Source organism: Choloepus didactylus, chromosome 1 (genome assembly GCF_015220235.1).
Source record: "Choloepus didactylus isolate mChoDid1 chromosome 1, mChoDid1.pri, whole genome shotgun sequence".
Classification (NCBI taxonomy): Eukaryota; Metazoa; Chordata; class Mammalia; order Pilosa; family Megalonychidae; genus Choloepus; species Choloepus didactylus.
This window is the reverse complement of record NC_051307.1, coordinates 242647721-242661604: the sequence shown is the minus strand read 5'-3', so window position 1 is coordinate 242661604 and position 13884 is coordinate 242647721. Positions and strand designations below refer to the sequence as shown.

The window sequence follows — 13884 nt, the reverse complement described above, 5'->3', positions numbered from 1 at the left end:
AAGCTGGACCAGGAGCCTAGAAGGCGCATGCGTCTTGAGGGCGCGTGCGACAGGCCGGGGGCGGTGCGTCTTCTCGACATGGATTTGATTGGCTGAGCCGTGGAAAATGGCGGCTGTGGCTGAGGGGCGGCGGGAAAGCAGCTGTGGAGCCTGATAGAGTTTCGCTTCCTTAAGCCTCGGGTATCAGCCTAGCTAGCTTTCTAAGCTGAAGGAGCTTTCACATGTTACTTCGCTCTACATCCAAGGGATCGCACCCTCTCGTCCCGGCCCTTCAGGTTTCCCAGCTGCGCAGGTGCTCGGGTTGCTGCAGCAGGAGCCCGCTTGAGGAGCACGGCTGGAATGGATTGTCCAGAACTGGGGGACTGCGGAGCTGCCGGCTCCGTCACCTCAAGTGAGCGCCTAGTTCCAGACCGGCCGTATGACTCCTGGCAAGTTACTGTCTCTTTTCGGGTCTCAGTTTCACTACCTGTAAAGAGGGAGCGGGGGAGTCGAAGATGTAGGGGCCTTTCTAACCTTGACATTCCAGGTTCAGTAGAGACCTCTGGGCCCCGGGTTTGATTATTCGGAGGTTGGGCAGGAGCACAGGTACTTGACCTGTGGGGTTAGCCCTGGGATGGACCCGACTTCCTTGCCCCAAATGACGAAGGAGCTAGGAGGAGGTTTTGTGGTGTAAGGGAGAGATCTGCTTGGGTTGGAGGATCCTAGGAAGATTTTGTATTGTCACGTTAAACAGCCCAGGGGCACCCAGAAATGAACTCTTGTGAGAAGTAACAGAGGAAGGGAACTACAGTTCTTTATTGAGTGTTTGTATATGTGTGATCTGAGGCTAAGATGATTTACCTACTTGTTTCAACACTTAGTCCTCAGAATTACCTTAAAAGAGGTAATACCTCCTTTTCACAGATAAAGAAACCAGGCTTTGGGAGGTTAGGTAACTTGCTCTTGGATGTGCACCTAGTAAGTAACAGAGCTGGGATTTGAAACCAGTCTGTTTACTTCAAAGTTTGTCCTGTTTTCACCAAGTTTCAGTTCTCTTATCTCTAAAACTGTGAACCGTGTAATTTCATAAGATCCCATTCAGCTCCCCAAAGTTAGTTAACCCCAAATTCAGTCCAAAAACCTTGATTCTAAGTCTAGTTAGTTACTCGCTATTGCTTAATTTCCCTGTTTATAGAAAAGATGTTGATTTCGATGATTTCTATAGACCCATCCAAGTTTCAAAATGTGTGATGTAATAATTAGGATACAGCCAGCTGAAATTTTTCAGTAGTTAGAGTGGGAAAGGTATTGGACCAAGATTCAGTAGACCTGGGTTCTGAAATCAATTAACCTTCTTGTCATTCAATTTTATCAATAAAATGAAATTAATCCTTATCTACTCACCTCACAAGGTTATCATGAGGATCAAGAATGGAGGAAAATAGAAAATTTGATATTGGAAATTAGTTATCTTTTGGTGGGTTATAATATCTGGTGAAAGTCAGGGACACTCTCCCCCAGAAAAATGCACATTTATATAAATGTTTTACTTCACCTGTTTGGGAAAAGAAGGGGTGGGGGGTATCGTTGACTCTTTTAAGCAATTCTCTTGATCCCAGGTTTAGAGCTCATCTGTTGGTTCACAATCTCATACTTATGCCAGGTGTCACCAGAAATCTTTATAATAGTCCAAATCAGTGATTAACAAAAAAGTTTTTAGCATGTAACTTGAGATTTTCGTTGTGCAAATATTTCCAACCCTTTTTTAACCCTTTGTTTAAGTCTTTACTAACTTTTTTTTCCTGTTTTACTAAATAGTCCATGTGGTTCCCACCCTGGCATGGATTGAAATTGTATAAGCCAAGGGAAGTAAATTTTAAATGAGCTAATCACTTGTATTTTGTTTTTCAGTGAGGAAGAAGGTACTCTGGGATCAGAAAGAGTGAGAGAAGATGAGAAACAAACGGTGATAAGAAACAGTGAGAGTAATCCCCCACTACAAGAACCCATTGCTCCTGCTCAGTTTGGTGCTACTACAATGACAGAATGCCCTAAGTCTGTCCTGTGTGGATGGGAAAGAGTTGTTAAGCAAAGGTTATCTGGGAAAACAGCAGGAAGATTTGATGTATATTTTATAAGGTGAGCATACAAGCTGGTAAAGATAGCCAAATATTTTTGTCTAGACAGGTAGTGGGAAAGCATAGCAGGAATCCTGACTTATTTCTATTTTTACAATAAAACTTAAGTGAATTCTGTTTCTTGAGTGTCACTGGTTGGTTACATCAGGTAATTTGGGGACAATTACACTTTGTCCCTCCTATAAATGGTTAATGGTTGCACTTAAGTTATATTCATAAAATTATTTTGTGTTATCCTAGAAGAAACCACTGTAAGTCCCATTTTATCACTGATTTTTATTTTAAATGACAAATGCTCATGGCAACATTTGGAAAATATGCATGAGAAATCTAAAACGTGGTCCAATTCTTTTTTAAAATCGCTTCTAATTACTAGTAGTAAGTTTCCTTTAATATCATTTTCTAGCCCTCAAGGACTGAAGTTCAGAAGCAAAAGTTCCCTTGCTAATTATCTTCACGAAAATGGAGAGACTTCTCTTAAGCCAGAAGATTTTGATTTTACCGTATCTTCTAAAAAGAACATCAGATCAAGATACAAAGACTGCAGCATGACAGCTCAGGCATCCCAACTGCAAAATGAAATTAACATTTCCAACCGGAATCTCAGGACACAGGGCAGGTGGGAAAAAGATGTGTTTGCTCTGCCAAGTAGTAGCTCAGAATTGCAAGAGAACAGAGGACTATCTAACTTCACTTCCAATCATTTGCTTTTGAAAGAAGTTGGGGGTGTTAATGATACTAACTCTAGAAGGGGTAAAAAGTCCAAAGGAAAAGGGGCTACTTTGAATGGAATTCAAATTAGGAAAACTAAAAGAAGGTGCCAGAAAAGTCTTTCAGATTCTGTTGAAAGTAATAGAAAAAGAGAATCTGTGTATAATAAAGCAGATGCTGAACGTGAGTCAGGCACACAAGAAAGTCAGCTTGATAGAACTCTCTGCATTTCTGATGCCGGAGCAATTGACGAGACCCTCAATGCAACCAATGAAGAAAATGGACTTGTAAAAGAAAAATCATTGAATTCAGGATCAGACTTTCATGTTGAACAACCAACTTCTGGCATCATAAACAAATTATGTTCAACCAAAGAAGCAGAACACCAGAAGTGTCAGGATACCTTTTTAGAATCTGAGGAAATCAAAACAAAAGTAGACGTTGGGGAAGGGAAGGAATATTTGCATACTGACATTTTGAAATGTGACTCTGAAATGGACAACTGCTCACAGACTGAGAAAGACTTTACTTCTGTGAAAATATTTCAAGGTATTCAGTGCTTTAAAGTGGTGTTAAGCATCATACGATGAAGAAATTTATTCCTCCTGATCTTGCATTTCATGCTTTTATGTGGTTAGGAATGTGGGAATAGAGCCAGGAAATAGGGCCAAATGTCAGACACATTCTACCAGTTGATCCTAATACCTTGTCTTCAAGCTCTTTTCTATGGCAGAGATGGACAGTGGACCTTGATGCCCCCATCAAAGGAGAGTTGTGATGGTAACAGCTGCCACCGTCTCCTCCTGGTACAACAGCTGGTACTCAGCTAAACAGTGCTTTCTCTTCTCCCCATCCTCTTTCCATCTAGTAATTTTGAGACTTTAAGGAAAATTAAAAGTCTTCACTTGTGAAAAGGTTGTGGAGGACACCTTTATACAAAAACTGGTTGAGAATAGTCAGTGTCTTCTCTTTGCACCCTTCCTGTTACTACTCTCGTGTGTCTTCCAATTTAATTTTGTATATTTCATAGTCATTATTATCTTCTGTTATAATATAGTGCTTCTCTAAAGTGCTTTAGAGCTCTAAATAATTCAAAACTGTAATCACATAGTTCATCTATTATTTGTAATACGCTGTTTATATAGGGTTCAGAGCTTAGTGGTTTTGCTTTTATGATACCTGAGTGAATATGACATAAAAAGAAGACCTTTTGAGAAGCCCTGTATTAGTTATTCATTATGCCATTATGGTATAATGAATAACTCCTTTAAAGAAGAATAGTAATTTTACTTAAAATCCTTTGGGGAGACAGCCTGGACAAATTGGTGGAGCAGGGGATTAGACTTGATTCTTGTTCTCAATCCAGCCTATGATTTTATGTCATTTCTGTGTCTGGAATTTTACTATCTTTAACAGAAGATGGCCATCTATACCTAGAAACTGCAAAAGAGTTCTTTAAAGACTTTGAGCTTCTTAGATCTTTGAAGTTACATAGATTTATTGCTAGTTTAACAGGCAAATTAAATATTAAAAACATCCTTTTGCAACTAAAATGGAAGTGTCCTATTCATCCTATACATAAAGAAGTCTAGCTCTCAACCAAAGATGAAGTACCCTTAGGTTAGTAGGTATCCAGTGGAATAGTGAAGACTTTCCCATTGGCTTAGCTAGAAATTATCAAATAAACTGAGCTTCAGTCTCCTAAGTAATAAAGAAGGCTAGTGAGTAATTATGTGTAGGAACCCACAAAGAAAATTATCAGGTAGCTAGTAAGAGCAGTTTCCTTTGTTCTAACTCATTTTTACTTTCCCTTGAGCTTTACCTATTCAAACTAGAATAGTGAAAAACACTAAACTAATTACCTAGAGACCTGGATTCTTGTCCCAATCTTTTGTCAACTCTAGCATCATTTGGGGATGGTTGATTAATTTCTAACCTTAATTTCTTCATCTGTAAACAAGTAAACAAAACACTAGTCCCATGTCCCATGTCAAGAATATTATAAATGAGAAGTGAAAAAAATGGCCTCATGCTATAAAAAAGCAAGATATTATTAGCTGATATTCAAATTTAGAGGATACGGCTAAGGGGAGTATTAAATATGATGATTTTAGAAACTTTGTGAAGTCTTATAATGCTGGTCAAATAATTGGTCTTTGTTGAATTAACCAAGCTTCCCAGTAGATGGTGGTCTCAGGTATTCCTCAAGGTCCAACTCTAATCAGAGACTCAAGTTTTTCTGCAGGTTCTGTTTTGTCTATTTTCCTTTTTTGGTGAGTGTAAAAGTATTACCTGCAGAAATTTTGGAAAGTATAGAAAATTAAAGGTAAAAATTTAAAAACACTCAGCAACAAACATTTTGGTTTATTTTATTCTAATCTGTGTAGTATGTATATATGTCTCTTTTTTTTTTACAAAATTGGGATCACACAGAATCTTGCTTTTAACGACATGGGAAAATAGTCATTGTATCATCTCAAAAAATGTTTTAATGACCACATTTTACAATTGTGCCATAATTTAAAATATTTCATATTGTTTCCAGTTTTTCAAAATGTTTAACACTGAACATAAATCATAGAGAGCTTGTGTGACTGAGGGGTTAAAGGTATGAACTCAGGAGCTATTGAGCCTGGGTTTAATGATAGCTCTGACACTAGCTGTGTGACCTTGGGTAAGTTACTTAACCTCCTTGTACCTCCATTTCCTTATCTGTAAGGAGAAAAAATAGTACCTACTTACATAGGTAGGATTAAATGGTTAATTTATGTAAAGTGCTTAGAACAGAGCCTGGCATATACTAAATGCATTATAAGCAGTGGTATTATTATTATTTTTATTAGCATCCTGAATATTTCTTTAGGCTAAACCATAGATTCTATAAACAGTGTTCCCTCTTCCTTTTCAGAAGACACCATTCCACGAACACAAATAGAAAAAAGGAAAACAAGCTTGTATTTTTCCAGCAAGTATAACAAAGAAGGTATCCCTTTCCCAGTCAGAAAATCAGACTTTAAATCTGTTTCAGATGTTCAGCTCTGATGAAGAATGTTTGTTTCTTCTAGCTCCTAGCCCCCCAAGACGAAAAGCCTTTAAGAAGTGGACTCCTCCACGATCGCCTTTTAATCTTGTCCAAGAAACACTTTTTCACGATCCATGGAAGCTCCTCATCGCAACTATATTTCTCAATCGGACCTCAGGTTTGTAAATTATTTTAATTTTTGTCTTAAGTAGATACATTGTCATGATGGAGAAAGCACTGAGTTGACTGCGGCCTGGATTCAAGTTCTAGTTCAAGTCTCTGTGACCTCAGGCAAGGCCCTCAAACTCTTTACCTGTAAGGGTTAGACTAGATGAATATCCCAGAACCTTTTTAGCATTAAGGGGCAAGTTTCTGTTTTATTTTCTACTTCCAAATTTGTTTTGGTCATTAATAAAAATCAGTTATTTAGCTTTCTCCCAGCATGTGTTATATGTATAAACATTTCTTTTTCATTGAATGCCTTCTCAAATGTCATTGGCACTTTGTATTCTATATGCTTTTATACTGGTTCTCTGGTGATGTAATTCTTTAAAAACTAATCATTCAAGGGCAGGTTTCAGCATATTTTGGACTATTACCCAAATAGATTAGTGTTGGTTTTTGATTCTGAAAGTGGTTGCTGGTTTAGCTAATGGTGTCTCATAAATGGGAAGAAAAAAGCAGCTCTATATGAGACTTCTAGTAACTTGAAGGTGAAATCAGCCCTTCTGGAGGCTTGTAATCATGTAGTTATTTTTACTTCCCAGGCAAAATGGCAATACCTGTGCTTTGGGAGTTTCTGGAGAAGTACCCTTCAGCTGAGGTAGCAAGAACTGCAGACTGGAGAGACGTGTCAGAACTTCTTAAGCCTCTTGGTCTCTATGATCTTCGAGCAAAAACCATTATCAAGTTCTCAGGTATTTTCCCATATGCCCCAAATTAAAAAACAAACTGTGCCTTCTTAAGAGAGCCACACCTTTAACTTTAATGTTCTTAGATGCTACATTAATAGAGGTTATTCAGCTCAAGCACCAACGTCATTTTAAAACAATCTGCTTGCCCCAAACCACAGTCTCCCACTGACCAAGGCAATAAATATTTTCTCAGCATTCAGTCAGACCATGTGGGCAAAATTAGAGGAAGAAGTCAGTGAAGCAGAAAGTCCAGTCCTTGACTTTAAGCACATTACCTCTGTCTCCTTAGCGCAGCACAAAATAACAGTAAGTGCCAGGTGAGGGATTCGGAAAAGGGTGCTGCAGGAACTCAGAAGAAAGAGCAATCACTACGGGGGTTGTTGGGCAAGATTCTTTCCTATTCCTTTCTGCTGTTCTCTCCGTCCCGACCCAATCACCACACATTTAGGGAAGATGTCTTTCCAGAGGCTGACCTGATATGTGGGTGTTGTATTCTTCAGATGAATATCTGACAAAGCAATGGAAGTATCCGATTGAGCTTCATGGGATTGGTAAATATGGCAATGACTCTTACCGAATTTTTTGCGTCAATGAATGGAAGCAGGTAAGGCCCAGTCCCAACAATGATATATCCAGCATATTTTGTCTGAAGCAAAATAAGACCACCATTATAGCTAAAACTATTTGTTGGACATGGGTGCTATTACAGTCACAACCAATTTTTTTCTCAGCTTGAAGGGCATCAGATGACATGGGGTTATTGGCAGCAGGGAAGGATCCATATATGTTGCCAAGTCCACAAAGAAACTTGGCAAAGCCTCTGATCTGCAGCAGTTTGGTCACTTCTGGCCCACTTCCTGTCATTGCCATTCATTTACTGTCTAACTAAGCCCTGATGTGGTTTTGCTCCTTTCACAGTCCTACTAGCCTTCAAAAGTACACCACTAAATGAAAGAAGGTATGTTAGTGCTTGGAATGTATGCTTTTAGGTTTCTCCTAGTGATCTCAGACTATTTTTGTGGTAATGGGGTCCTACTTCAGCTACCCATTCTGTGAGCTGAGCAACCCAGGCATCCTGGTGTACTGCCCTCTCCATCTGTGACTCCCCTGAGGCAGTCAGCTGAAGGCCCATGTTCAGTCCTTGCTTCACCATTTATTGTGAGCTGAGCATTTAACCTTTCAGTATCTGTTACCTCCTCCTTGAACATTGGGTATTAATACTTGACTCATATCACCACCATCCAACACCCCAGGTTGTGGTGAGGATCCATACTAAATTGGAAAGTGCTTGGTAAACTGTAAAGGATTACAGTTGTTTCATGTAAGGTATAGTTTTAAACATTCACAAATCACATTAGATTAAAGATTTTTATTTTCCAATTATATTGTCATAGTGTGTTCTCCACCATACTTTGAAAAACCCCATTTTAAAAATCTGCTTCTGACTAACTTACATAAGGTCTCTGTCTCCTAACGTCTTGAATTTCTTCCAGGTGCACCCTCAAGACCATAAATTAAATAAATATCATGACTGGCTTTGGGAAAATCATGAAAAATTAAGTCTGACCTAAGACTCTTTGAAGTTTTCAAACTCATTTTTTATTTGTTGCTTTGCACCTCGAATCTTAAGCGCTTCATTAAGCACAACTACCACCATTCCAAGGTGTGTAGATTTTAATCAGCCAAACTAGAAGCTGGCATGTGTTTTCTTAATGTTTGTGCTACTTGTGGATCTTTGTTACTGATGTGCTAAAAGATGCTTTCAGAGTTTTTTAAAAATAAATTATGTGACAACAATCCTAAAATTGTATATGACTTTAACATAATGAAGTATGATGTGAAGGTGAAAAAAAATTTTCTAAACTATCAATAACACAAAGCAAAATTATACCAATCCCAAAAGAAGATAGATTAGACTTTGTCTTTTACTATAGAAAATATTACACAATTTTTATATGAAGAAGCAAGCAGAGTTTGCAGCCAAACATCTAAGAGAAAAAAGTATTATAGATTATATTAGTCATTAATTAATAAAAATATTTTTATTAAAAACTGTTTACCCCCAGCCCGCAAAGAAAAATTAGATTCTTTTGGTATCATATGTGCTTGACAACTCCATGCTGGCTTTTAGGAATTGGTGATTCAACCCCAACATCCATTTGATAACCTAATGTGAATATCTGCCTGTGGCTCAGACTCAGCTTGCTAGCTTCTGGCTCATGCCGTTTTACAGTCATCCCTCATGAAAATTCAAGCATTTACCCATCTCTTATCTTTGAGCTGGAGGACAGGGACTTTTAACTTTTATGCCAATTTTATATGAGGTATGGTAATGCTACAGCTCAAATAGCAAAACATTTACCTTAGAAAGAACTCACCAAATTGCAAAAAACAAATCCTAAATTCTTAAGTCTCGATTACCAATTGCCATTTTAAGATAAAATTTCAAGATTAAATTGATGCAGTCAATTTTTAAAATTGTTAGAGAAACTATCTTTGTTATAGGGTAGGGTATGAACAGAATCGGGATGCAGAGCTAGTTGGTAGCTTCTACTTTAGTGAACAAATTTTAGTTTTTAGAGAGTGGTGGATTCTGACCAGAGAACAGGAAAACTGGCCACTCCTGCAATGCAAACATCCACTTCATAATTTTCCATCATAGCATTGTTTAACAACAAAGTAGCATTCACTAAGTACACAGCTCTGTGCTTGGGAGGGGCACAAAGATGAAAAGGCTCTGTGGAGGCCCTCAAAGGGAGAGAGACACAATAATGGGAGACAACAAAAGGGGCAAGGTGTGGAAGCAACACAGCACGCAAGAGTATGAACAGTATAGAGGGCCTCTGAAACCCTGGGCACAACCAGGGATTGGAGGGATAGGGCAAGCTCACCAAGCTTAGGACAGAGTGAGGCTGGGTGGCAGGGCCTGCTGTGAAATCCCCTCTCTGGCATCTCTATCGGGAGTGTGGGCCAGTGTGGACACAAGAAATGAGCTCTGTGAGGGGAGCTCAGGCCAGAGCTGGGTTGTTTGGGTTCTAGTCCTGGCTCCCCCTTACATGGCTGTGAGGTCGCCTGACCTCTACCTGTTTCCTCATCTCTTTAAATGGGCTGATGATGTCTACTTCACACTGTTATTGTGATTATTAGGTTAATGCATGCAAAGTGCTTAAAATGGGTGCCTGGCTTGTAAGAGTGTGGCCCATTATCTGTAAAAATTGAGAGGGTCACAACGATAATGCTTTTGAGTAAAGTTGGTGCCTTGCACAGAGTAAGTGCTCAAGCACTTTTTAAAAACTTCTGAGAAAATCCACATAAAATTCACCATGTTTGCTATTTTAAAGAGTTAAATTCAGTGGTTTTTAGTACATTCACAGTGTTGTGCAATATCATCACTGATTCCAGAACATTTCCATCACCCTAAAAAGAAACTCCAAACCTGCTAGCAATCAATCCCAATTTCTTCTTCTCCATCCTCTGGCAATCACTAATCTTCTGTCTTTATAGATTTGCCAATTCTGGACATTTCATATAAATGGAATCATAGAATATGTGGCCTTTTTTCACTTAATGTTTTCAAGGTTCATTCATGTTACTAATGTATCAGAACTTCATTCCTTTTTATAGCTGAATAATAATTTCTTTGTATGGATATACTACATTTTATTTACCCATTCATCAATTGATGGACATTTCAAGCATTTATTATTAATACCCTGATTCTCAGATTCTATAATTCCAAACCATGGCACCCCTTTATATTACAAGGGGCCAAAGCCTACAAAAATACTGCCTCTATTTGGGCTCCGATTCACTTGGGTGCCTACAAACCCTCTGAAGAAGGGAGGACCTATTCTTTGGTTGAGAAACTGAGGACTAAAGATGTGGAGACCTGCCGAAAATCCTACGATTTCCAGGGGGGAAAAAGCAGATCTATAACTCAAGATTCTGGGCCTAGTGAGCCAAACTAAGAAATTCTGTGGCCAGAATTCCGCAGCTCTGAGATTTTTTCCCGGCGGTTCACAGGAAGAGGCCGAGCGAACTCGGCGCGGGCGGCGCTCAGCCAATCAGCGCGGGCGAGTCCGTCGTCATGGCAACGAGGTTGCCGCTCGCTACTCCTAATACTTGTGATTAGTGTTTTCCTGGTACCCCGCACCCCTGCGCAAGCAAGCAGGCTACACTCTTTTAGTACCGCGACCATGGACCGCTGGGACCGTTCCATTGAAACGTACGAGGCTCTGCTCATGTCGCTGCTCGGTAAGCAAACCCCAGGGAAGCAGCGCCTCCTCCGGAAAGTCTTCAGCCGCATGCGGACGGGTGAAAGTGGGGTGAGTGCAAGGTCAGGGCGGAGGTCTCACTGTGCCGTCCTCCTTTCTGGATGAGCAGTGGCCTGGGGCGCGAGGCCAGGTCGTGCACATTTCTTGGATTTCCATGGTTGGGTTGGAGGAACCGGCCAAATTGCCTTGGCTTGGAACCCACGAAAGGTAGCCGGGCGTTTCTCCATCGGACATTGAAGTGTTCGGTACTGGGGAAGGGGCACAGAGATGACCTTCAGTCCTCAAGGTTTTGTCGACATCCTGTTCGGGGCCAAGCATTTGGCAGGACAGTGCAACGTCAAAGGTGAAAGAGAGGAACTGATAATTCCGAAATAAGAAGGGTTGAATGCTGGGTCCAAGGGTGACATCCAGGAGTACGAGGTTCACTGAGTGTAGGGATGGGGAGGAACAGTTCATCCAAGCTCCTTGAAGAGATCTTTACACTGGGGCTTAAAAGATAGGAGGGAGTTCTCCAAGCTAAAACGGGAAGGAAGGGCATTCCTTCCTAGGGAACAGCATGCACAGAGGCCCAGAAGCATGGTGTTCTGGTTTGCTGATGCTGCCGGAAAGCAAAACACCAGAAATGGATTGGCTTTTATAAAGGGGGTTTATTTGGTTACACAGTTACAGTCTTAAGGCCATAAAGTGTCCAAGGTAATGCACTGACAATCGAGTACCTTCACTGGAGAATGGCCAATGGCATCCAGATAATCTCTGTTACCTGGGAAGGCACGTGGCTGGCATCTGCTTGCTCCCAGTTTGTGTTTCAAAATGGCATTCTCCAAAATGTCTGCATCAGCTTCCAATGGCCATCTTCAAAATGTCTGTCTCAGCTACAGCAGTGAGCTCCTTATGTCTGAGCTTATTTAAGCCTCTAGTAATCTAGGCCCTTGCTGAATGGGCGGGGCCACACCTCCATGGAAATACTGAACCAATAAGTTCCAGCCTAATCAACCCTAATATATCTGCCCCCACAAGATTGCATTAAAGAATATGGCTTTTTCTGGGGGACATAATATATACAAACCAGCACACATGGGGTCTTCAGGAAATTGCAAATAGTTTGAGTATCACTGGAGATGAGGTAAGAGGTCAGAAAGAATGAGATGGTGAAGGGTGACTTTCATGGGAAATGGGAAAGCCTCTGGAAGTGGCAGGATTAGATCAGGAGCAATCAGCAAATGTGGAAACTGAATTGGTAGACCTGGTGTGGGGAGAAAAGATCTGCGGCTTCCCAAATGCCCAAGCCAAAGATGCTGGATGGTGAGGGAGAGGGGCCACGCCAGCGGGTACTCCAGGGACTTGGGGGCTTATTGGATGGGGACCGTGGAGGGAGCAATCACAGATGATGTTTGCACTGGTAGTTGGGGTGACCTAGTAGATGGAAGTGCCTCTCACAGAGATAGGGAACCAGTGGGAGGAACTGATTAGGTGAGGACAGGGAGAGGTCAGACAGCCTTGTGGAGTTAGAGATCATTGCAGGCCATCCAAGTGGAGCAACTGGATGTATAAAATTGCAGCTAATTCCAAGTCAGAAATACTGGTATAGGTGTCCTCAGCATACAGAGGGCCACAGAAACAGGAGAGTGGGAGAATGTTTGAAAAAAGAAGGAAGCCAAAGTGTAATTCTGGAAAGCACCAACTTTTAAGGGCTGATCAGGAAAAGAGGGGCCTCAAAACAAGTGGCCAGAGAGGATGGGATTTAGGAAGAGATTTGAATCAGAAGCCAAGAGAGGGGAATTTCAAGAAAGAGTGGAGTTGCCATCAGCTACCTGAAGGGCTGTTATGGAACAAATCTGTTTGGGGTGGGGGGTGGGGGGACATTGGTGGTGAGGCTAGGACTAAGGGGTATAAATTCCAAGGAAACAAATTCTGCCTCAATATAAGTATTTTCTAGTAGTCAGAGTTAGGTGTCCACAATCTTAGATAGAGAGCTCCCTGCCAGTGGTGGTATACAAGTAGAAGCAAAATCTGCCAGGGGCTATTTGTAGGAAGAGTTCTTGACCTGGGCAGATTAGACTAGTTGGCCTCTGAGAGCTTTCATCACCAATCTCCAGGGAACATTTTCACACAGTCTCTACCTGTAACTCCAATGGTGAAGTCCTCTTTTATTACAAGATCCACCCTACTTTCCTATGGGTGGACACAGGACCCCTGAGATCACTAGAATGTAAGCTCCATGAGGAGGATATGATGGGCAGACAACATTCAAGAGGGTGGTCAGGAGAGGGCTCTTTGAGAGAGGGTGGCATCTGGGCTGAGAACTTAGGATGAGAAGGACTCATCCAGGGGAAATGTTGAGGGATACCATTCCATTCAGAGGGCACAGCATATGTGAAAACCTAAAGCCAGGAATGAGCCGTGAGAGTTTGACAACAGAAAGGCAGCCTCTGGTGCAGCTGGAGCTGAATGAGCAAGGGGGACAGAGAGCAGGAGGAGATGAAAGCAGAGAGGGAAGCAGGTTCCCAGGGTATAGCTTTGTGGATCATGGTAGGAAAGAACTGTTTACTCTAAGAGCAATGGGAAGCCACTGAAGGGTTTCATATGGGGAAGTGGCATGACTGGATTTTGCATTTTAAGAAGACTCTGCTGGCTGAGGGTCAGAAACATGGATTTGGGGTCTGAGGAGGGAACAAACAGAAGAAGCAAGGCCAATGAGGAGCATGTTTTGAATGTCTCCTGTGGTCTCCAGGATAAAGTTCCACTCCCTTAAACTGGCACTTGAGATGACTCCAAACTTCTTCCCATTAATCGCCTTCACACACAATATGCTTCCAACTTGTGGAACTATTTTGTGACCCTAAAAT

General features: G+C 41.1%; 1 protein-coding gene across 4 annotated transcripts in view; it reads left to right on the top strand.

Annotated features, from left to right (window-relative positions):
• The first annotated feature begins 107 nt into the window (after positions 1–107).
• Positions 108–13884, top strand: part of MBD4 (methyl-CpG binding domain 4, DNA glycosylase) — a 40041-nt gene continuing 26264 nt past the window's right edge. The window contains exons 1-8 of one of the 4 annotated variants that reach the window (XM_037802437.1): positions 108–428; positions 1891–2118; positions 2524–3377; positions 5737–5811; positions 5894–6028; positions 6618–6767; positions 7265–7368; positions 8258–8584. In XM_037802437.1, coding sequence (XP_037658365.1) covers positions 340–428; positions 1891–2118; positions 2524–3377; positions 5737–5811; positions 5894–6028; positions 6618–6767; positions 7265–7368; positions 8258–8335 — 1713 coding nt within the window. In that variant the 5' untranslated portion in view covers positions 108–339 and the 3' untranslated portion in view covers positions 8336–8584. Of the gene's footprint in view, positions 429–1890; positions 2119–2523; positions 3378–5736; positions 5812–5893; positions 6029–6617; positions 6768–7264; positions 7369–8257; positions 8585–10434; positions 11019–13884 lie in introns of those variants that run through there. The other 3 variants (XM_037802420.1, XM_037802430.1, XM_037802444.1) reach the window with 3 other exon arrangements.